Raw genomic sequence first — 26,292 nt, 5'->3', positions numbered from 1 at the left:
TTTTCACTGAAATTTATAAATTTATGTCCACTGGTGTACTATATGTGCAGTACAGTGAAACCTATGCAAATTGATCAATTATGGTGCATTTGAAGCATAGTCATGAAGTCTTATTAAATAGTCAAGTTTTTGAAGATTATGAGTCTTTGTTTCTTTCATTTTTAATATGCTATCTTTAAATATATCTTTTTATTCCAATTGTTCATGACATTCATATATTTCATTTATGTTATCAATGCTGTGTTATATCTATTTAATGTAACCAATATAATGACAAATGTAATTTTTAAAATTTTTAGAAATTAGAAAGCAAATATGCAAATTTTGATAGTGATAAATGCCATGTAACTATTTTAAATAATTTCTTAAAATGTTAAAATAATTATAAGGTGACATACAAACCTATTTGTTACAAAAGCCCTTAACCGTTTTCCAGTTAGATGATCAACTCCCAAAGTTACTTAAGTTAACTTTTAATATTATTTTAGAAATTTTGTAAAATTCTAATATAAAACAATAAAGCATTTCCTGAAAAAAAAAATTATGGTCAATTTATGAAGTTTAAAAGAGTATTCAATGGCATTTATCAATAAGTTTGACTTATATCAGCTGTTATTGTACAAGCTAGACAGGTGGTCAGGTTAAATTATAATAATAGGAGCAGGGTTGGGGTTTTGGACGTCATAAAGTGGTTTTGGACAGGACACGTGGGTTTTACTGTCTTAAACTGGGTAAAACTGTCCTAAACTGGGNCATTAGGAAATAAAATAATTGTATAGTAAACTAATATGGAATAAATCTTGTTACTATTTTCTTATTGAATAAATTGAGAGATCAAAATTGATTTTCCTTGGACAAAATGAAGAAGAAGAAAAGAGTGTTAATGTTACACTTAAAAAATATCAATCACTAGCATTTAAAGTTAACAGATAGAGAAATCGTATAATTATTTTTAAAACTAAACAATTTAGATCCTCAAAATAATTCAATCTAACTTAATTATTGTCTAGTCATTTTTAGATGAAGCTTGTTAAAAAAAATTACTTCACCTTATTAGTTAGATTCAAGTAACACTAAGTCCTAGTGTACCTATCTAATTATAAAAAGAAATTGGATCTATAATTACTATCATCGAATTGGTATCTAATTTGGATGTTGGTTGAACGCAACCAAGACTATTTCTCAATTGATTAGCAAGTACGCTTAAATTCCATGCCAAAGATTTTAAGTTACACACGCATTGTTGAATATTAAGTTATGCAATGTCTGTAAAAATTTAATAAGAATACAGTTTTTATGAATAAGTTTAAATTATTTTTATATTGATTTTTATAAACAAATAATGATAACTTATTTAAAAGTTTATAACTTAAACTGGTTTCCACATTTGTAATATTTACAATTTAGTGTCACCTTCAAAATTTTCTCACTGAAATTTATAAATTTATGTCCACTGTTGTATTATATGTGCAGTACAGTGAAACCTATGCAAGTTGATCAATTATGGTGCATTTGAAGCATAGTCATGAAGTCTTATTAATAAGCAAGTTTTTGACGACTGAGTCTTTGTTTCTTTCTTTCATTTTTAATATGCTATCTTTAAAAATATCTTTTTATTCCCATTGTTCATGTCATTCATATATTTCTTTTATCTTATCAGTGCTATGTTTTCAGAGGTCTGTCCTGGCTGAATTCACTACCGTTTAGCGGTACCTTCACAAATTCAACTTTAGGAAAAACGGTAGTTTCACAATATACTTTTTCTTAAAATTTTAATTTTGTATCCCTTTAGAAACGATAAATCCATATTTTCGTGTTGATTTTTTTAATATAATTTATAATTTTTCACAAATTATGTCTAATTTTTCACGAAATAGGTATCTCTCCAAAAAACCTAGACAGACCCCTGGTTTTATTTATTTAATATAACCAATATAATGATCAGGGGTCTGTCTAGGCTTTTCTGAGAGGTACCTATTTTGTGAAAATTTAGACATAATTTGTGAAAAATTAAAAGTTATATTTAAAAATCAACAAAAAAATATGGTAAAAATGTGGATTTATCGTTTCTTAAGGGATACAAAAATAAAATTTTAAGAAAAAGTATTTTGTGAAACTACCGTTTTTCTTAAAATTGAATTTGTGAAACTACCGTTTTTCCTAAAGTTGAATTTGTGAAGGTACCGCTAAACGGTAGTAAATTCGGCCTGGACAGACCCCTGATGATAAATGTAATTTTTAAAATTTTTTAGAAATGAGAAAACAAATATGCAAATTTTGATAGTGATAAATGCCATGTAACTATTCTAAATAATTTCTTAAAATTTTAAAATAATTATAAGATTATTTTATTATATGACATATGAACCTATTTATTGACATATGAACCTATTTGTTACAAAAGCCCATAGCCGTTTTCCCAATAAATGATCAACTCCCAAAATTATTTAAGTTAACTTTTAATATTATTTTAGAAATTTTGTGAAATTCTAATATAAAACATTAAAGCATTTCCTGGAAAAAAAATTTATGGTCAATTTATGAAGTTTAAGATAGCATTCAATGGCATTTCTCAATAAGTTTGACTTATATCGGCTGTTATTATACAAGCTAGACAGGTGGTCAGGTTAAATTATAATAATGATAGGAATAAACTCAGCATTTGATAATATAGTTTAGTCAATTTAAAATGGAGATTAACTTGACTGGTTTTACTGCATATATAAAAATTATAATGTATTGTATAAACAATAATTTCTTACTAATATTTTGTATGAATATGAATTTGTACTTTTTTGTGTTTGATACTAATACTTCGTGATTTATATTTTAGGAAATTTTTTAGTTTTGAAAAATGGGCAGAAAAGGATCGGTGATTATTCCTTTCTTAATTGAAGGAAGTCAATCTAACATGTATGGATCCTGTGTAGTGCATGATGCCAATGAAAAAAATTTACGAATCCATTTGCCTCGAAAAACTAAAATTGTGTGTGCTAATTGTAATCGAATGCTTATAGTAAGTGAATAATGAGTATAATTTTTTTATTTTAATTAAAAAAAATCAAAAATACTTTGATAACTTTAATTATTAAAAAATTTGATTGTATTTATACTTTGTTGCACCTCAAGTTGGCTCAAGTTACAGGGAAAGGTAGGGAATGTAATAAAAAGAAGTTCTTTGTTATTTTGGAATTAATTCCAGTTTAAATGTGCCTACAAATATAAATAAATTTTGTATAATAAGAAATTTCTTAGAACATGTAGTTGAAATTTTTTCATATTTAAATGTATTCAACCTATGAATGACTTTCCAGAAAAATGAATGTTCAACGAAGGAGGTGTTTTAGTTCGGCAATGAATTAGTTTCAGAGGTCAAAGAATGAGTACTTCGGCTATGTTTTTGCACTAGTCAGCTGGCTCTTATGAGTCTACTCGCCTTTGCTTCTCTTGTAGTGTCCTATCTCTTGTAGAGTCTTATCTCTCATGGATGGATTTCGCTCTCTTAACCTCACATCGCATAATTGTTTTTTTGTTTTGTTTTTGATTAGTTATTAAATAGTAATTTTTTTTGCTAGTTGTTAATTTTTAGCTTGAAATTTGATAGTTATTGATTGTTAATTTTTTTCTAATCCCTTGTTAGCTTTTTTTTAATATAATTACTAACTGTTAGCTTGTTTTTTGTTAGTTATCGTTTGTTAGTTTGTTTTCATAGCTATTGTATAGCATATTTTAATTGTTAGCTAGTATTATTTCATTACTTATTAATTGATAGTTTTTCTTTTGTGAGTTATTAATTTTTAGCTTTCTTTTTTTTGTTAATTAGTAATTTTAATAGGCATTAAATTCTCTACTTATTTTTTTTATTTAAATATTTTAAGAATGTCAGCGACAAAACTATCAAAGACAAAGATGTTGAAGTTTTCATGAAAAAAGTTAAAAATAAACAGGTGAATATCATTATGTTATATTGCTGTTTGGCTGTTTCAACGCGTGATTTTTTTTTAACAACAAAAGTAAAAATAAAAAATTTTCACCTTTTTAAATCTCTGCAATGATCAAATTTTGTGTCTCCTGTGCCATGTGTAGCTTAGAAATAAAAGTCATAATTCGCTTTTTTTACAGGAACTTTTATCATGTGTTTCTGGAATTTTAAGATTTTTATTTTTGTTTTATTAAAGGGTCTTTTTAATTTCATCTGAAATTCAAATTCTATGATGCCATAATATAAGTATGCAAATCTTTTCGTTATAAACTACTAAAATGTATAGGAATTGAAATAATTTCACAGAAGACACAAAAATTGAATCCTTACTATTTTAAATTTATTAATAAAAAATTGTCTTTTTAAATATAATTTTGTTTTGTTTAAAATTAGTTTAATTTAATTAAAAAATATTAATAGGAAAAATCTGTTTTTTATAAATCACTAGAAATCAGCCTACTTTTAAATGTCCTAAAAAATTCTTGTTCTTTTCTGTATTTTGTTCAAAATGTCAGAAAAATTCTTGGTAGGAGAAAAAAAATCAGCGCTTGGTTTTCTTTAATGTCAATATTGGTCACTTTCTCTGCTATTTTTGCTACCTCATCTCCCAACCAACTTAAATATTAACCCAATTTCCATGACAATAGCTGCTATTTGGTCTACCTGCCTTCTCCAGTGCCAACTTGAGGTGAAATGGAGTATAGTTGCATTTCCTTAATTCTAAATAATGTTATCTCAATTTTTGAATAATAACATAATCTGTCTTCTTTATTCATATTTTTGTTTTAAAGAGTTGAATATTTTATCTTTTTTCTAAATATTGGGATTCTAAAACAGGTTTTATGTTTCTTTTACAATAAGTAAAGTTTAATTACCATATTTTCTGACATAAGCCTTTTTTTTTTAAAGAAAGAAAATTAAATCTTTATCTTGTTTCAGTTGCATATGTATTAAAATGCTAAAGAATTGTCAACAGAGATTGTCATTTAAAACAAAACTATAAGCGTATTGGATTGTACTTCCAGTCACTTTTCAAAAGTTTCATTCTGACCATTATTTATTGAGGATTTGAATTAAAAAGTTTCATCTCAAAATAAGAAGTTGAGACAATTTTCAAAACGAGAGATAAAATTAAATTTCATGTATTTATTAAACATCGTTATTGATGGTAAAATATACTATTCAAGCTCCACAATGACTTGAAAAGTGTTATAAAAAAATCAACTCTGACAAATGCAAATTTTTTTTTTAGTTACTTAAGTTTTAAAGTTATTATTATTATATTTTTGGTAGTTTGTATAAGACCAGTTGGCACACGAAAAAGAGGCAGGCCGAATTTGAGGTGGATAGATGGCCTAGAGAAAGACCTTTTGGTCTTATATACAAAAAATTGGAGAACACTAGCAAAAAAAAAGATTAGCCTGGAAAAAACTTCTTGAAAAGGCCAAAGCCCACCTTGGGCTGTCAAGCCGTTGATAATGATGATGTATAAGACCATGCAGGAGCTTAAAATAGCACTGGAGTTTTCAAAATGAGCTAACTAGACTGAAATATCTATAAAAAGAAATATCTTAACTAATTGTATTGAACAACTGTAAAATAAAGTTTCAAGAGACACCTGTCAATCTAAAAATAGCATAAGGCATTATTGGCAATGTTTTGCACTATAATTTACCATTGAGAAAACTGTTCTTCAAATTTGTGCCGAAATTGTGCTTGTTTATGACTGATCCGTTAACACCCGTATTCACCACGCTGAGTTAAATTCAAGAGTAACTCGGGGATCGGAATATCCACGGTTCAGAGTTACTCTTGGATTAGCCCTCGCTTTTTATTCTCCAACCGTTTTCAACAGAGGATTTCACAACCAGAGTTTAACTCTTGCAGGAAATATAACGAGGCCTTTGATTGGGCATGGTAAAACCATGTGACTTTGTATATAATATAAACACGTGCATAAACAAATTAGCGTGAGTATCGCTAATTTAAGTGGAGAGGTTATAAGAAACGATACCTTTCAAAAGAAAGTCTATTTCATTTAACTCTTCTTAGGTCATTATTTCTGATAGTTGGGACATATCTTTCCCTTCTTTCAACAGTTTCATCAAATTCAAGATCTTCAAGCTCAAACACAGCGATAGAATCCTCCATCTTTTTTGTTTACAAGCTCCTCGTCAATAGGTTACCCTCCGATAACACGGCAAAAACGGAGGGTTACCTGGAGAGTCAGAACTGTTGATGAAATCTGCGAGTTTGGCGAAATTTCGGCTGGAGAATAACGTTTAGCACTAAATTCGTGATTTTACTCTTCCTCATAGATTACCCGGAGGTAATCTGTGTTGGTGAATACGGACGTAAGTGTGTATAATGAGATGAAAACTTAGCTGAATGTAAAATTCTACTATAAACTTGAATAGTCAAAGTATTCTAAAAAGTTTTCAATATTAATTTTAGAAAAATTATCAAGATTTTCTTTTGCATCCTATGAGTGTGCAGAATTAAAGTAAAGTTTTAACAGAATAATTTTTAAAAAGAAATTAATCTGATCACTTTTTAGATTTGTTTTTTAACACTTTTTATAATTTTGAAAATGTTCCTATATATATATATATATTGTGTGATGAAAATTAAATTTTACTGCTACCAAAATCTTACTCAAAGCTTGAGTTACTGGACCCCAATGCTTAAAAATTTAACCTTAACGAAATTAACCCAAGCAATAAAAAAGCTGCTGTGTCGTGACTTGTTTTGACATATTGATTTCATATCTTCACTTAATAGTTCAGTAATAAAGTATAGTTTTAACCCATCTAAAATGTGCCTTATATATGTGGTAAAAATGAAACTTGCAGGCCTAAATTTGTATGATACCAGTTTTTGATTTCAAGCTGGTTATGCTCTAAACTACTTTTATAAACTATGTTCTGAAAACTATTTGTGAAGCGAAATAAATGGGTGGATCTTATGTGACAAAAAATGAGACATAATTATACCACTACACTCAATAATCACTAAAAGAGCAGACATTGGATCTTCATCTAATATTCACCCTTACCATCTCTAATAATCAATTTAGGATAGTTGAAAGAATTTTTTTTTTTTTTTAAATGATTGTCAAAATTCTGCATTCTAAAATTCAATTTGGGTTAATTAAACTTTGAATTGTTCTTTGAGCGTCTATTCGTAAATTGTAGCATTTTTATTAATTTAAAGAAATTAAACATTTTTCCATTTTTTGATTAATAAAAATAAAAAAAATTCCGAACATCAGCAGACGTTTATAAATATTTGTTTTGCCGTTTCTTTTCAGAATTGGAAAAAGAAAAAAGGAAGATGTATTACAGATACTGTTTATTCTGATACAAAGCATTCTGTATTGGGTTCTTTAAATAAATCATTTTATGTTGATCCTGGATCTGAAATGAAGATTAATGGTGAAAATTATCGCCAATATAAAATCTTGTCTTCTGAAGAAAGTGAAGGTAAGTATCATCCAGTTTTCTTGAATATGTTTCAAAACTTTTTCTGAGCAATAATAAATCATATTTTTGCCTGCTCCTGTTTATTAAGTCATTTTCTTCATATTCTTTTTACTGTGAAGCTGATCAAATTTTTTTTACATATTAGACTTACATTTCAGTATTTTCCATTAATTTCGAATTAAATTGACTAATTTACAGATAATGTTTTGCTGTTGAATGTTCTTCAATTAAGAAATTTTTATTCACCCAAAACCAGAGCAACTTTGTCACTTAAGGAGACTGTAATAAGTATTTAAAATAATATTACTTTTGCTACCTTCTCAAATTTTCTAAAGCAATTAAATGAAACATTTGTCTCCTTAATTAGATTTTTTTCCACCAAATGGATAAAGACAATTGACTTACTTTTTAGATAATGTTTTACTGCTGAATGTTTTTAACTAAAATTGTTTTATTAACCGCAAACCAGGACTACTTTGCCATTGAAGGAAGCTTTAATGAGTATTTAAAATATTACTTTTGCCACCTTCCCAAACTTCTGAACCATAAGGATGAGGCACTTATCTCCTTGATTAGAAGACAATGGACTTTCACTGGAGAAATTGTCTAGGAGCTAAAAGCTATATTTTAAAAACTTGGTAAAACTGTAAGTAAAGAGAAGCTGATTAAGAAATAAAATGGTAATAGAATAAAGCCTTCTAGATGAACAAAAAAATAAATAAATTGTTCACCTGGAAAAAGAAAAGTTTAAATATTTGAAGAAAAATGTGAGAGAACAAGTAACACTATTAAATGGATTAATCACTGAAAGCAACAAAAGATTGAAAACTCCTTCATAAAATGGTAATCTAACTAAAGATAGGGTTTTACAAAATATATTAAACGTTTATTACAACTAATGAGAAACTGAAAGTTAAAGAGGATGAATCTCGTAAATTATAAAAATGTTATATATAAATTTTATAACTAAAAGAAAAATTTAAAAACAAGTTGATTTGAAGAAACAGAGTAAAACAGAATCTTGTTAAACAGATTTAACATTTGTTAAATAGATAAATTTGGAGAAAAAAACTTCAAGTATTTGCTGTTTGTGGTCAAAACCAGAAATAGATTTTTAAAAAAAATTTAAAACAGTGCTTATATTTATTTGAAACTAGTATCTTCCAGTGCAACACTGTTGAGATTTGGGACTGTTTTCCTCATTTTAGGGAATACAGCCCCTTATCCAGCAAAAATGCTCCTAGTAATACTGAAGAATAACGACCAAAGTATCATTTTTTCATTAAAATAAAAATACTGGTGTCTGAAACTTCAGAACAACGACCACTGTATCATTTTTTTAAAAATTTTGTTGCTGACTAAGTATACAATACTGAAGTCAAATTGAAATTTTTCCTGTAACAATATGTCAACTTGTATTTTTATTATCATGTTTTTAAATATTTGCATTTTTTAAATGTATGTGCAAGTTTACAATTTTAAATGAAAGAGTTGAAAATTGTATGGGCGAACAGTTTTTATTGGAGAAAAACTGTCCTCTAGAAATATAAACATAACTTTGAACTGAACTGACAAAGAGTCAAAGAAACTATTAAAAGTTTTTTTTTTTTTTTTAAAGTAGACCTAAACAATTTTTGCTGCGAATTATCTGTTAAATTAGTAACATTGTGTTAAATTTTTATCTTGTTTATATAAGTATTTTTGTAATTCATATTATTTTTATATATTGATTGTATGTTAAAATTACAAATTTTATTCTTTTCATTTTAATTGTGCTTCTATCATAGGTAAAGTTTTGCAAACAGATAGTTTCTTAAAATTTTAGATGGCAATTAAAAAATTTTGGGGTAACATAAAAAGCTTCAACTAATCTTTTTATGTTGTTCCTTTTCTACAAATCTTTTTCTTAATTTATTGTTCAAATCGAAATGCTCTTTCTCACACTTTAAAATTCACATCCCGTCTTTTAATCTATTTTTAGATCAAATATGCATTAATTAACAGTTAGACATTTTTCCCTGTAACTAAACGTGAGAAAAATATTTCCCATAACTAGGACTGGGTGATATTAGAAATTATATTTCGTGATGCATCGTCAGTTTTGCATCGCGATATAGTACCTATTTTTGAATTTCATTTACTTGTAAAGCACAGAAAGTCAGATTTCTATCGAAACTCCATACTCAAATTGATTTAAATCAATTTATAAGTTTGAAGATATATATATTTTGCTTAAGAAAGATATTAAATAAATTGTCTACTATGCACAAAACTTATTTAAAATATTTATTGAAAAAATGTGTAGATACAGAATGAAATATTTGCACCTCTTTATCGTTTATAAAGTATTAGCAGTCTAATTAAGTGCCTAATTACCTAAATTATAATTTAATTAAATTATTCATTAATTTAGGTAATTAGGTAACTTTACTAAGCTTTTAACTAGAAATAAAAGAAATTTTAAAACGATAAGTTTATGAATTATTTGAAAATCAATTAGTTTAAGCGAATGAAATTTTGAAAAAAGAAAGTTTAAAGAAATTAAAAATAATTTTACTAAATGAGCCATATAAAAATAACTTTCATAATTACATAATTATTAAGTTCGATTGTAATGTTCAAATTCTAAATGAAAAAGTAAATGCAAGTTTTGTTATTTTTCTAAAAATGATCACGCAAATAATGAAAGATTTCTTAATTTAAAAATAAATAATAAAAAAATAAATAAAATAGAAATTTATCAATATATTTACCTAACAATATAGAAAGAAAATTTAAAAAATAAGTTCGTTAAAAATTAATTGTATGTTCAAAACAAAGTGCTAAATAAATTTTAAAAAAAAATAATAATAATAAAACGCTTTCAAATCACTATTTTTTATTATTATTATTTCACATAAATAATTACATTAAATTGAATAATGACCGAATTATGAACGAAAAACAAAGTAAGGTTTAATTTCTTAAAAATAAAAACAAAAGAATTGTGATATTCGATAATATATTTAGCTAATTAACTAATAATATTAAAAGAAAATTTTAAAAAACTGATTGTACTCTCTAATAAAACGAAAAAAATGAATAAAATTGGCAAACCTTTCAAATTTTTTTGAACAAACGAAGTTGATTGACTTATGTCCAAATCCAAATGACAAAAAATAAGTTTTGTTTTAACTTTATTTCTAAAAATAAAAGCAACTCAAGATTTATAAATTTAAAATCAGTAATAAAAACCCATTAAGTTATCAGAAGTTTTATCCTAAAGTTTTTAATAAATTAAAAGAAAAGAAAAAAAACTAGCAAATTTAATTACTTTGTAACTTAATTCTTTATGGGCGCCTTAAATTAGATTTCTGATAATTTTCACATTTAAAAGTAAGAAAAAGTTTTGTTGAAAAAAAAAAAACCTAATTAATGACGAAACTCTTTATAAATTCTTTTCAATAATAGATTGTGTTCAGAACAAAGCAACGGCAGCGATCACGAAGTTAGTCCCACTGAAAATAATCTACAAGAAATGATATCAAGTCGCGACAAAGTTTTAAAAAAAAACCTAAGAGGTGCGAAACGAACATGCAAGATCACGATATAGTATTCTCAAAACTCTGGTTCTGATTCTACCGCTAATCAATCAAGGCCAGTTCAACATAACGAAACGAACACCCCAAGTCGGCATCAGAACGTAAGGGAAGATCCTTGCGGTCTTAATCGTCTTTCTTCGAAGACTTAAATCAGATTTCTGATGCATCAGATATCTGATGCATCGCCTGGGACAAAAGTCGCTGTATCGACTTGCTGATATAGGCGTTAAATCGATATGTCGCGATGCATCGATTTATAGCCCAGTCCTACCCATGACCTATTTAATAGACTAATTATAATTATTAATGTTTCCATTTTTCTTTGAGACCTAATAGAATATAAGGAAAAACTTATGCTACTTTCCCTGGGATAAAAACTAAAGCACACAAATTTCGGAGTGCGATTTGTGCACCGCCAATGCTTGAAAATGATTTAAATAGATGATGTGAAGCTCTGTCATCTCTTTAAAATGATTTAAATAAATATCATTTTCCTTCCAACTGTTTGTCTGCATTCCTGAACATTCCACCATGGCTGCTATCATCATCATATATATATACATTATTTTTGCCTGCTTTTCAAACAGCCAGATGAAATAAATATCATTAATAATTTATTTTGTTCTTGTATATGTATTTTCACAGTTCTTGTATTTGATGGATGGATAAACCTTTTAGTTTAGCATATTTGATTTTGATTTTAGTCTTTGATGAAATATATCTTCCAAATTTAAAATTTATGTTTCCTTAAATTAAATTGTAAGTTATAATTAATTAAATCAAATATATCAGTTTGAAAAAATCATTCTGCGCCTGTGCTGAAGTTTTTCGACAAGTTAGCCATCTTGTGTAAGGTACCTTAAATTGTTCTCCAATCACATAGTTTTTTGCAATAATTTTTAAATGGTGCTGAATCATGAGTTCATTGAGAGAATTTTTAAAAAAAAGTTTTATAAATTAGTAATTTATACTTTAGTTAACATATGGCCTATGGGTAGGTAATGCCTTTGGAAACATGAATATTGTAAGTACATTAAATTTTGCCCTTTAGGTTGAGTTACTTAGAAAGATATAATTTTTCTCACTGCTTCATTTATTGTAGCTCTATTAAAAATTGAAATGTTTATTAAAATTATTTTACGTCATCTTTCATATGCAGACATTTAGTTTGTAACTTTGAGTGGTTGTTGCAAAAACTTTTTTCTTCTTTCAGAGAAGCGGAAGAAAGATGCTGTTAAGAAAAGTATCAAAAAATCAAATAATTTACCTCTGACTCCTAACTCAGAAGTTTATGGTACTAGTTCTCTGGAATCACCTCAATCTTCTCATCAACCAGATGGAGAAATTAGATCTAAGACTCCTAACTCAGAAGGGTATGGCAGTTCTATTGAGTCACCTCTATCTACTTATCAACCGGATAGTGGAATAAGATCTCCTCAGACTCCTAACTCAGTAGGTTATGGCAGTTCTATTGAATCACCTCTATCTACTGATCAACCGGATAGTGGAATAAGATCTAATAATTACAACTGTTCTGATTATGAAAGCGAAATCGATTCACCAATGCCTTTTGTTGGCTTGAATCCTAGCATCAATGGTAATTTTGGTGAATTAAATTACGATCATAATGTTGCATATTTGAATCAACAATGGGGAATATCTGATACAACACATGACGCAAACATGCTTAATGTGCTTTTTATTCAAAACTATGGAACATTGAATTCCTTGACTGAAGGAAATAATGAGGATGAACCTATGATTCTAGAATTGGAGGCATCTCAAAATTTGCCTTTGTATCAAGAACTCTATTCATTTAATAACATTACATGTCAAGCTGACATGCATGATAAATTAATATCTCAAGCCTTTAACATTAATGGTTCAATTCCTGAAGCAAATATACAAAATGAGTCTGCAGATCGAGTATCTGAGATATTTAAGGCAAACTTTCAAAATGTTGTTGAAGATTATGCGATTCCTAATATAACGTTTGATGCTAACACTGACATTGTGACAAATGACCAACACTTTATGATGCTAAGTAAGTATATTATTGCTCTCTTTATTTTTATATGATTAATTTATAGAAGTCATTTTTAAAAATAGTAACTCTGACAATTTTAACTGGTAGTCCATAAATTTAAAAAAAAAAAAAAATACATGAAGGTTATACAACATCATTATATTCGCATATCTTGTTTTTGCTACCTATTCTAATTTAGTTAAAGGACACAATTTCAGCATAAATATAAGTAAGTTCTAAATCAGTTTTAATTAGATTTTGTAACATGATAAAAAAACAGGTTAAAATTGTGTAATATTTTTTTTTTAATTGAAAATCTTAAAACAAATATTAGCTTGCTAACATATTTTTTAATTATACTTTTAAAACAATTCAATTGCATATTGCAAGATTTTAGTCAATTATATCAAATAAGAAAAAAATTGCATCCTTGATTCATAAATCTATGTTCTATATAGTGTTCCATAAAAATAAAAGAAAACTTTATCAATAACTCTTGATCTAGTGATTGTATCTTCATGTACTAGGACTCAATCTTAATGGTCCACTGGAATGATCTCAAATATGCTAAATAGTTAGTGCAGATGATATTTTATGTTATGGGTACAAAAACATATTTTCTATAAAACACCTTTTTTTTCTTCGCATTTGGATTCCTGACCCAGAAGAATAGTCATAATCTGGGAAATATGGTTCCCGTAATTCGATCAAGGGAGAAGTTGAAATGTGGGCACCTTAGTGTTAATTTTACTTTTTGTATATTTTGAGCAAATAAAAAATGTTCTTTCATATGACAAATAACTAAATTTAAAAAAAAATTGGTCTAATCTTTCCTGAGAAATCAAATTTTAAATATACAAAGAATTATCTTCAGACAAAGGAATTTTATAATTGTGTGCAAAAAATTTTTGATTCACTCAAGTTTTCGAGATGTGACAAAATACTTAAAAAGTGAAATTAACATTAAGGGGACATGCTTTCAATCTCTCTTTTGACCTAACTATTAGGATCATATATCAGGGACGTGATTCTTCCGTGCATTCGCGGATTTCTGATTTTTTCTTCAGATTTTTCCATTTTTCCCGCTAATTTCCGCTGAAAATTTTTTTTGCAAATATTTTATGAGAAATTAAATTTTCCACAAAGCGAAAGTATTGAAGTCCTCATTCCTCCCTCAAACATTGATTTTCATATTTACCTGATTTAAAAGTTGAATGTTGCGATTCTTAATCAGGCGATTTAAATGTCGTTCATTGCGATTCTTATTTACGAATCCAATATCGCGATTTGAAATTACGCACTTTTAAAACACTATGTAGCGATTTGTATTCACACGAGCTTAAAATCCAATGTCGTGATTCGTTTTTGCGGTTGTAATGTCAAACATCAATTTTCCTATTTATACGTGCTTTAAAAATTAGACAGTGGGATTCGTATTCGCGCTATTTAAAAATTACGCATCGTGATTCGTATTTACGTGATCTAAAAATTACGCATCATGATTTGTATTTTCGCATTTTTTAAATTCAATATAGAGTTTCATATTCACGTGATTTAAAAAGCCTCATTTCGGGATTCATATTCTCTTAATTTAAAATCATGCATGTGATTCATATTTATATATTCATGCAATTTTAAAATTAATCATCGGGATTTATAATCACATGGTTTACAAGTTTAAAAATTGCACTTTTTTGTCAAATTTCTGTATATACACTGAGTGGCCAAATTATTATGACCACCTCAGAGTTTTATGCAAATGAGTTATTGCGTCACAGCGTTGCCGCTAGAGGGCAAGATAACCATAACACGGGAATGCTGGACAAGTGAGTCATCAGTTATACTGTGTTGCTTGCTCAGATATGGGAAAGAAAAGTGATTTAACTGAATTTCAACGTGGAATGATTGTGGGTGCGAGATGCGTCGGAACGAGCATAACAAAAGGGCTGCACTTGTGAAGTGTTCTAGAGCAGCAGTTGTTAATGTGTACAAAGAATGGACAATCAAGCAAAAAACCGGATCTCAACGTCAGACTTGTGGTCGTCACAGGGTACTGAATGCTTGATCAGAGAGAAGGCTGGCCAGGGTTGTGCAGCGCAACAGGAGAGCAACAGTGCGACAAATTGCAAGTGATCTTAATCAAGGAGCAACTGTGAATGTCTCTGAACGTACTGTTCGACGCACATTGCGCCGTATAGGGTATGGAAGCAGACGACTGAAGGGGTGGTCATAATAATTTGGCCACTCAGTGTATAGATTCATTTATTCTTGAATTTCCTCTTTTTTTACTTTCCAACTACTCTCATCCCTGATATATTCAAGATAGTAGAGTAAAGAAAAAAAAGTTATGTTTATCCAGCGAAAGTATGTCTTTTTTTTGATTTTGTAACTTAAAATGTCGTCTTCACCGATTAATTAGCATATTTGAGGTAGCTCCCTAAACCACTAAGGATCCATAAACTATTAGTTTCATAATAAAAATCTTCTTGTTCTCATATTAATAAAATTTTCTTCTTTTCTCATAAAAAATGTCTAGTATCAGTTTGCCAAAAACTGTCTGTTCAACTGTTTAGTTTTAGTTACTGAAAGTTTGATACTTTTTTTATTTATTTAATCAATTACTCATATTTGTTTCATTTTAGATAATGCAAGTGATATTCCTCCTACTTCTGATGAACTTTTTCCAGAGTTGGATGTTTCTGATTCTAACTGGGGTGAAAGTAATGTGTCTGATGCTGTTTGGGATTCAAAGTTAAACGAGTTAATGTCTTCTGTAGATTTACCTGCTGGCTGTGAAAATGGAAAAAATGGTAATTTCTTTTTAAATAAGTACTGGCAATTTTTTATTTACTGATTTTATTTATTTATTATTTTTATAGGTAAAACAGATGAAAGATCACTGAAATATTATAAGTTGAGTGAAGAAATTAATTTGGGTGAAAATGCTGTGTTGACTCTTAAACAAATGGTAATGAGAACTTTCAAAATCCAATTTAAATAACTTAAAAAAAAATCTAATTATTATTATTTTATGTTTTTGTTATTATTTATTGAAAAATATAAAACTAAGCAAATTCTATACATTTAAGTCATTATTTTCTTTGATGAATTTCCAAATTAAACCACTTACAAAATTAAAAAGTTTAATTTTTATTTGAACTTCAGAATAATTGCCTGTGTTTTGACAAATTTAATACATTGATTTTGAAATCTGTCTAATATTTCACAAACCTGTCTTAAGTCTATAACCTTTGAAGTATATCATTATTTAGTGTTGCTTCCATATCTTTTATCCTACCTATTAAGCTTTAAAAATCTTAAGAAATAGAATGTTAACAATTGCATTGATTAGGCGAGAACAATGAAAAAATAATATTCTTGGTGCATGTTAATGAGTTATGTTTTTAGTATGTTGTGTACTTTCATATTTTGTAATAGACGACAATAGATCCAATGCATTATTGTATAGCTCAAATGATGTTAACTTTGAGAAATACCTGCAATTTTAACTATGCATAATGATTAGGCTTATATGATTGTTTAAAATACAGTGATCCCTCGTTTTTCACTATTAATGGGGACCAAAACCTTCCGCAAAAGCTGAAAAACCGCAAAGTAGTATTTGCCCCTAGTAATTTTCGGATATGCGGGTACACGAATGTTTTAAATATGTAAACAGTATTTATACTTTACACATTTAGGACAAAAATTACGACGGTATACGTATTTACTTAAACGTGTCAGTGCTAATTAATTACTAAACCTTATACAGTAATAAACATTAATCAACATTGCTTTCTGATAGAGGCGAAGAGTCTCTCACTTGACTCATATTGCCAACACAACACTAAAATACAGCATGCGAGATATTCAACATAGACAAGAATGGCGTGATACAACAAGAGAAGATGCTAGGTGCCTCACCTATGCTATGATGCACAGTCAATCAACTCACAGGGATAAATCCACTCGTACTCTCATTGGTCGATGTAGCACCGGAAACCAATCGCGTGCCTTTATGAGAGCTCAATGTATATGTACTCTGAGTCAACTCATCTCTTTGTTTGACATGCAGGGATCCTTCTCTCTTGCTCATCACATGAAACAACGCTCCAACGCTCCTTTCCGCAATGTGGCTGCCGACATAGTTGTTGGTTTTTTTTTTTTTTTTTTTTTTTTTTTTTTTTTTAATGAGCTNTTTTTTAATTTTTTTTTTTTTTTTTTTTTTTTTTTTTTTTTTTTTTTGATGAATATTTTAGAAAAACTTGCAAAGCACTGAAGCTGCAAAAACGCCAAGTGGCGAGGGAACACTGTACGTGCATTGCTTGAAACTTTAATGTATCATATGAATAAATTGCAATATTAGTGTAAGCTCATATTCTATAAACCAAATGCTAGTACATAATCGAGTTTTAAATAAGGGTTGTTTTTGCCTATTACAGGGTGAAGTTCCATTCGATGATGAACCTCCAAGTCTATATATGTGTGATGAGTTGCAGTTCTATCAATTTTTTGAATTTCATCCAAATGCTTATGGTATGTGAAGCTTATAAATGTACTTCAAATTGATTGCATAAAATTAATCGTTTTTTAAAAATACTACATAGTTATTACATTATAATCAACTATTGATTCTTAATATTTTTGATTTAAAGAGAATAAGTTTTTATACTAAAGATAATTTAGGTATTATCTGATTTAGGTTTCTAAAAATAATATTCCTTGATTTTTCATAATCAAGTTTATACAAGATTACCCACATCTATTGCATTTTAAATTTATCACCTTTTAGTAACATTAGTTTTTAAGTAATTTTTCATGTTATGTGTCTCTCTTGGTTGAAAATATTTTTTTTGTAAAATATAGTTGAAATCTAATCTTACTGCTTCCAGTTTTTTTTTATAAAATAAATCTGATAAAATATTAATTCTCTGAGCAAGTTGGGATTAAAAATACCTATTCATTAAAAAGTTCTTTAAAAAAAGACTTTTAATGTTATCGACTATTAGTAAATAAAATAATAAGATATATTTACTGAAAGTTACATACTAATATTTACTAAGGAATTACCTTTAGTTAAACGAATTTTACAATTGTGTGTGAAAAAATTTTGAATTGCTTAAAATTTATAGAGATGAGCGAAATACGCAAAAAAAACACCATATCGTTAAGGGATCCAAATTTTGGACTGCACTTCTGACCAAACTATGGGGACCATATTTCACAGTTTGTGGCTATCCCCTATGTTTTGAAGGTCGGAAATCCGAATCTGTTGAAAAAGAATATGTTTATTCAGAGGAAGTAAATTTTTTTTGTCTTGATTTCTTAGCTTACAGTATCTACACTAATTAATTAAAATGTTTGAGGTCACCCCTTTGAACCATTAAGATTAAGTCCTAGATGTGAAGATTCGATAAGTTATTCTGGGTGGTCTATTTTATTTTGTCCACTGTACATATAAGATCAATATAAGAATAATTGACAATGCAAAACTCTAGTAAATAAAAAACTTGTAATAAAAAGTTTGGGGCTTCTCTTCTGTAAGATGTGTGTTCTGAAAGCTTATTTTAACTTGTTAATTTTCAAAAAAATATTAATACTTTAAAAAAATTCCGAAGAATAAAACTACTATTCTTAAAGCATGTGTTATCTGCGTCCAGAGTGGTTTTTATTGTTATTAAATTTTTTGGTAAAACTTGCTTACAAAGCGGTTTTAATTCTATGCACGTATTTAGCTTATTAAAATTTTACTTTATGCATGTAAAGCAGACTGAATTATCAAAAATCTAAAGAATTAGCTTAATTCTTTTCATAAATAGATATGTTTAGACTTAGCTGTTGTGTATTATGTGATATTTAAAGATTATTATTTTTTTTGAATGGTTGAATAGAAAGTTGTTTTTTTGCAGGTTATTTGGAAATTGATGTTATGCTACGAATTCAGGCATCACAAAATACAGAGATTAAAGAAATGGGAGATCATCTTCTGATTTTCTTAAAACCTTGGCAGACAGATGCTCCAAAAAATTTTTTTCCAAACCCTGACATTCTTAACTAAAATACATTCTTAAAAATGTTCATTTGTAAACATGTTAGTTACTACTCATATATATATGTGTGTGTGTGTAGCAGTTAATATTTCTTAACAATGACATGTTTACACTTGGTCATTTGTGTGTATTTGCACACTTATATTCAAGAGAAATTGCTTATGTCACATGTAATGCCAGTTGCTTATGAACTATTTATCTAGAAACTGTTTAATTTTTTAAATACTCAGTAGGTTTACATTCAGTTGTATATTTTCAAACGTCAATTGTTCTGTTACTTTTTTTAAAAAATTGTTTTTCCTTTATTAAGTGATTATATAAATTACATAGATTAAAATATTTATTTGATACTTTCTCAAGATAAAAAATGTTTGAGGATATTTCTCTTTCATACATCTGTTTCCCTATGTAATAACATAGAAAAATTAATTAGCTTTGCAGGAAAGCTTTCAGTCCTGGAGTTGTTTTCTATGTGCATAATATCAGAGGGTTAATAGTTGTATGTACTTAATTAAAATGAGTTTTTAAAACCTATATTTTTTACTGCTAAAAACAATTTTTCCTCACCGCTGGCTCATTCGCAGTGACATAAGCATCAACTCTTCTTTGAACCAAACACTGATGTGAAAGTCTTAACATGTAATACATTTCTTGTTGCTTACAAATTAAGTCTTGTAAGTATCTGTTCTTAAACAGTGGTGAGAATGTTCTTACTGTAAACTACAGTTTTAACAGTTTACATTAACTGATACTGGTTTTTAAAACCATATATTGTGCTAAACACATTTTTATTCTCACTGGCTTTTTTGTAGTAATGAAAGCAAGTTCACTTTGTTGAACCAAGCACTGATATGAATGTCTTAACATAAAAACATTTCTTATTACTTTGAAATGAAATTTTTGTAAGTAATTGTTCTTCAAGAGCTGTGGGAATATGCTTATAGTGAACTGCATTTTATTCTTAGAACAGCTCTTTGAATGTACTTCTATATACTCAATTTTCAAGACTATGTATGTTTTATCAAATCGTTACATTTCTTTTGTAATAAGGAAATTTTATTCTTGTAGAATAATTTTAAGCCTTTTTACCTGTATTACTTTCGTAATGTCTAAATGGTACTTATTAAATGACTAAATATTGTTAATCTTTAACTATTTTAATTATGCTCTTTTCATTTATTATTTCTTTTTAAGAATGCTATTATCTGGATTTCCTTTTGCATATTATACTCTTTAGAGGCAAATAATGCAAACTTATAATAAGTATGTGACTATTGCTAGCATTCTAAAGTATATATGGAAATGTAATCATTGTACCACTAGATATAGAATGTACTTCTATATACTCAATTTTCAAGACTATGTATGTTTTATCAAATCATTACATTTCTTTTGAAATGAGGAAATTTTACATTGACTCTTGTGGAATAATTTTAAACCTTTTTACCTGTATTACTTTTGTAAAGTCTATATGGTACTTATAAAATAACTAAATATTGTTAATCTTTAACTGTTTTGATTATGCTCTATTCATATATTATATTCTTTAGAGGCAAATAATACAAACTTTTAATATGTATGTGACTATTGTTAGCATTCTAAACTATATATAGAATTGTTATCATTGTACCAATAGATATAAAACTAGGAAGCAATTTGTAGATTACTTTGTTTGATTATTTGTAAGATTTGTTTAGTTATTTGTAAGATTTTTAGATTATTTGTAAATTGTTTAGTATGCGGTTATAATCATTGTATCTATCTGCAGTGTATTGTGTTGTAGTTATATTATGCCTGTGATTGAAAACACTTCTTGCCATAAAATATTTTCAATTGTGACTTTGACTAAATAACACCCAACATGAATGCTTAATGCAATTAAATTAGTTAGAATGTTAATTAATTTAAAAGTTTATTGAAATTCTTGTTATGTATTCATTTTAATATTTTGTTTTGTCTTTATTATAAATCATATATTTTACTGTTATGTAATTATAATTTTTTTTTTCAATTTTTCATTCGAATTCTTGTCATTGTAGCCTTTTAATCTATTAAAATTTTTGTTATACTTTCATTTTACTATTTTCTCTTGTATGCTTGTTTATTAGTTATGTTAATTGAGACATTTATATTAATAAACACTTTGATTTGTTGTATTTAATGTTTATTTTTGTGAATTTGAAAAAGTTATACAAATTAAAAATTGGTTTCTATAGTTAAGAGTAGTTATCAGTCTAGAACAAACACAGATTTATCGCTGTTCTACTGGATAATAAAAAAAAACGTAACAAATAAATATAAAATAATAATTTTAAAAAAATGAAACGTAAAAAAAAATTTTAATAAATGAAATAAGTTCTAATACGAATAATAATAATAAAAAAAACTATTAATAATATAGTTATAGCTATGTCATTTAAGGTATCCATCTGACTGAAAACTAATAATTTCGATTATATTTTTATTTTTATTATCCATGTTTAAACTTTAGTTCATTAGCCTTCCGAAAACCTTTTGAAATTTTTGTCTCCAATTTTTAGAAATGAAGTTACACTTGTTTTTTTTTTTTNCTTATTTTTTTTTTTTTGTCTGCTGACAGATGTAACCGGAAGTAAACTGTTTTTTTATTTTGCTTTAATTATTTTAACCCTTATTTATTTGAATCAATTATATTTTTTACAGAAAAAAAATTATTTTTCGAATTAAAAAATTTTTATTGTCAGAATTTTAATAGCGTTTTCTATAGAAAGTCTCTTTACGCTAACAAACATTGCAACAACAATTATAGTATTCTTTGAAATTTTGAATATAAGTTTGGTATAATGTTGGGGATACTTTGAACTAAAACTTAAGGTCTAAGTTTAAATCGGTGTTTTTATCAAGCTTTAAATAATAATTAGATTTTTTCTTTACAAATTCGATGTTAGCTATGTATTTATAGTTCTATTTCATTATTTATTTTTTTTAAGATTTTAGTTTAAGACACAGGTAATCATATTATCGATCTATTGGGTGTACAAATAAGTTCCTGTTGTTCATTACAAGATGGCACTACCAGAAGAATATGTAGAAATTGACTGGTGTTAAACGTCTTATTGTAAGTTTGTTCATCTGGTAGCAACATAACCTTGAAGTATTAGTGATTCTGTATTAGCATTATGTAATTATTTTCTTGCAAAAATGTCAAGTTTTATGCCAAATAAGCGTCATTTGCGTGAACTTTTTATTTACTTCTTTAATTTGAAGAAATCTGCAGCTGAGGCTCATCGATTGCTTGGAAAAGCATATGGTGAGGCTGCTTTAAGTGAGAGAAGTAGTGAGTGGTTTCAGAAGTTTAAAAATGGTGAGTTTGACGTGGAAGCCCGATATTGGAATAATATTTGTCCCAAACGCAAAAAGAACTTGCTCTTACATTACAAGTGACTCAGCAAGCAATTTCAGATAATTTAAAATCGTTGGAAGTAATCTGTACAAGGAAGTTGGGTTCTATATGAACTGAAGCCGAGAGACATTGGATGTCAATTTTGCATGAGTAAAATGCTGCTTGCCAGGCATAAGAAAAAGAGGTTTCTGCATCGTATAGCCACTGGTGACGAGAAATGGATTCACTACGATGACCCAAAGAAGATATCATGGGGAGCACCTGGCCGTACTACAACATTGACACCCAAGCCAAATGTTCGTGGAAAAAACTCATACTGAGTATTTGATGGGATCAGATTAACATCGTCTATTATGAGTTGCATAAACCAAGCGAAACCATTACTGAAAGTCTCTACCGAACGCAATAAATGAGATTGAGCTGAGCACTCAAAGAAAATCGTGCCCAGTACTACACCAGACATGACAAAATTATTCTCCTGCGTGATAATGCTCTTCCACATGTTGTGAAACCGGTCAAAACCTATTTGGAAACACTTCATTAGGAATTTCTACCACGCGCACCCTATTCGCCAGACCCTGTCCCTTCAGTTTATCACCTATTCCTGTCGATGGCACATGGTCTATCTGAGCAGAAATTTACATCATTTGAAGAAACCAAGGAATGGGTCGATTCGTGGATATCCTTGAAAAATGAAGTGTTCTTCCGTCGTGGTATCTGAATGCTCCCAAGATGGGGGAAAAGTAGTGTCTTTTAATGGATAATACTTTGAATAAAAGATAATGTACCGTTTTTTCACAATAAACTGCTAATTTTTGATAGAAAACGGCAGAAACTTACTTGTACTCCCAGTCGAAAAAAAGATTTAAAAATTTATGCATTACAATTAGTTGTAGAGCTGTTAGCTTGACGTAATAAAATTTGTAGTTGTAAGCTCAAGTTAGGCTTTATTTTGAAAATTATTTTTTAAACTTTAATTTAAATTTATAATTTTAGGACTTCTGCTTAACAAACAAAATTAAAATCTTAATTTAGCCTTTTTTTTAAAAAAAAAGAAAATTGTGTCGAAAACAATCTGATATCGTAATGCCCAGAGACCTGGTTTATATTTAATAATCATCTTGTAGCTAGAGGTGAAAAGAAAAAAACTGTGTTCATTTAGCATAAGAATAACATATACTTATTTTGTTTACTCAATATTCTAAATGTGAACCTGAACTCATCTTAAGTATAATTACTAACAAAATTATAAGGACTATCCTAAAGCAAGTTTTTTCTTTAAATTTTATACCAGGTAAAAACCGTTTATTTTCTGTTTACGTCATTTTAAAGGTTAAACATATGTCTACGTAATTACAAAATCGGTCTATGCTTTTTGTAGATTAAGTTTTTGTTTACCCATGTCCTAAGTAAATAATGTGAATGATTTTTAATATGGTAAGTGAATTAAGAGAGAAAAGAACATGGGAAAAAAAAGAGAATGAATAAGCGATATCAGCGTATACTAAAATAATTTTAGAATTGAAAATGGTGTTTTGATTTTTTAAATTGATAGTTTAAGAGCTTTTAACCCTGATCGGTTGATATAACAGCATGTTCTTTTTTTGGCATTTCAATTGTAATAGAGCAATACTTGTCCCCAGATTCATTACTAAGTTTGAATCATTTGGGAGAGAAAACGTTCCATTTTTCGCTGTAAACATTTCGAAACATAGGAGAGAGTTAAAGTAGACAAATGGAATATTTCTGATATTTATCACTCGAAAGTTCTGTATAAATTTTGTCAAGAGGGCAAAACTGTGTCTCATTTTCATATTTAGTTATAAGACTAGTACCTAATTGTTAAGTAACAAATGACTAAAAAAAAAAGTTTTTTACGGTAGAAAATTAACTTCTTAATTTCGAATTTAATTGCCCCTTTAGATAAATTTTATTCATCGCTTTCAATATCAGATATAATAATGTGAATGAATATGCTTACTACAAATTTTAATAGAGTCACACTTGTATTTAATGAGTTTAATAAAAGAACTAATGACTACTTGGGGGAAAGTATGAACAAATAAGTGAGAGCCTACTGTGAGAACGGCAAGATTAAAGTATTCTTTTAGTATTAAGTATTCTTTTAGTAAATTTACGTAGCTTCTAGCAAGAATTTTCTTTTTTAAAATACCACTTTAATGTTTAGTGGTCTTTTTGGGCACTATTTTATTCACCAATTAACATTTAGTGGTGGTTACAAATAATATTTAATGATCTCGGTCTGACTTTGGTTACCACTATTATAGTTTTCCAAGAGTTGTAGGAACCCAGATACAATATTTATACGTTTCCCAAATCCTAGAATGTTCAAAAAACATTGGCATGAAGTCATTATAACATTGCAAGCATGTTTGTGGTGTTAACTCTACAACAAAGTCTTTATTCCATTAGTAGTTTCGTAAAAGCATGAAAAAAATGAATTAAATTTTTATTTACAGAAATCATATTTGACACAGACTCTTACTTTACTGCTATCAAATCTGATAATCAATTTTAAGAATAATTAGTAGTAAAACAAACACCAACAAAAAAACTTGCAGTTGAGATTTCGACCATTTTTTTGACTAGTTGGAGTGCTCAATTTTAAATTGGTCCTCTGTGCAGAATATAATTTTTAAACATTTTCTGGCCTCAAGTAGGATTTATCGTTAATATAAATTTTGACTATTTTCCAGCATAAACGAAGCAGGAAATACAAAACTAAGATGCAGAAAATAGAAAATAAACATATTTTTTAGTACCACGTTTGTTCAATAGACTTAAAATTAGAAAATAAATTTTTAAAAAAATTGTCACACATAACTTAAGTGGAATTTTTAATGGTGATACCATTTAAAATTCCACTCTCTCCGTTTTGGTGAGAAAAATATACATCTATTTGTTAGCACACTTTTCAAACGTAGTTTTTAAAAATATGTTAATTTTCGTATTACAACTTTAAAAAGAACCTTTCAGAACTATCAATTAAAATATGCACTCTTTTTATTTTATTTATTTGCACGCTTTATTCTTTTTAATGATTAATGAATTTACTTTCTGACACTTCAAAAATAAAAATAAAAACTTTTTTTAAAATTGGAGCAAAAAAATTATTCTTTAAAACTTTTTTTTATGTAAAAAAAAAATAATGAGAACAAAATTGGATGCATATAAACATCTCTCTATGATAATGTGTTAAAATCATAAGTTTATTTATTTGCTATATCATAATTCAGATTTTTAAAATGTTTAAAACATAATAATCGATTAGACATATTTCCTCTTCTTTGAATTCTGACTGACGTAACCCTTTTTCCCGATTATATAATAACATGTATTATATATTAGACTTACACCACTTTCCAAATGGACTTGTTCCACTTTCAAAAATAACTGCACGTGTGTTACTAATAGAAATATTGATGAATGAAATTGTATTCCTTAAATATAACTTCATATATCTTAAATGAATTTAATTACCAGAATGAATCGTTGCTTGTTGCATACGTGAAGCAATATTAAATTGTTTAGTTTAGGGAGAAAAATATGCATATTTCTATATTGTTTCATTCAGTTATTTACTTTATGAATGATTTTTTTTAAATATTACATAGTACTGAAGAACCTATGCAATAAGAATACTTACCATAATACATTACATTTTAAATGCTAAATTTTAAAATGCTACATTACCATTGTAGCATTTTAAAATTTTATTTGTTATACGTACGAACTTATGCAAACTTAATGCTCACAAAAATAATTTCT

At 27.8% G+C, this 26,292-nt stretch overlaps 1 protein-coding gene across 1 annotated transcript; it reads left to right on the top strand.

Annotated features, from left to right (window-relative positions):
* The first annotated feature begins 1,665 nt into the window (after positions 1–1,665).
* Positions 1,666–19,279, top strand: LOC107446826 (uncharacterized). Its single transcript, XM_043038910.2, has 8 exons — positions 1,666–1,741; positions 2,834–3,016; positions 7,293–7,464; positions 12,259–13,089; positions 15,714–15,881; positions 15,951–16,039; positions 17,514–17,607; positions 18,981–19,279. Exons 2-8 carry the CDS (start codon positions 2,855–2,857, stop codon positions 19,127–19,129), a joined length of 1,665 nt encoding a protein of 554 aa, XP_042894844.1. The 5' UTR covers positions 1,666–1,741; positions 2,834–2,854; the 3' UTR covers positions 19,130–19,279.
* Positions 19,280–26,292: the final 7,013 nt, after the last annotated feature.

The sequence above is a fragment of the Parasteatoda tepidariorum genome, chromosome 1 (assembly GCF_043381705.1).
Source record: "Parasteatoda tepidariorum isolate YZ-2023 chromosome 1, CAS_Ptep_4.0, whole genome shotgun sequence".
Lineage (NCBI taxonomy): Eukaryota > Metazoa > Arthropoda > Arachnida > Araneae > Theridiidae > Parasteatoda > Parasteatoda tepidariorum.
The sequence above is the reverse complement of the archived record's forward strand: the minus strand, read 5'-3'. Positions and strand labels throughout refer to the sequence as shown.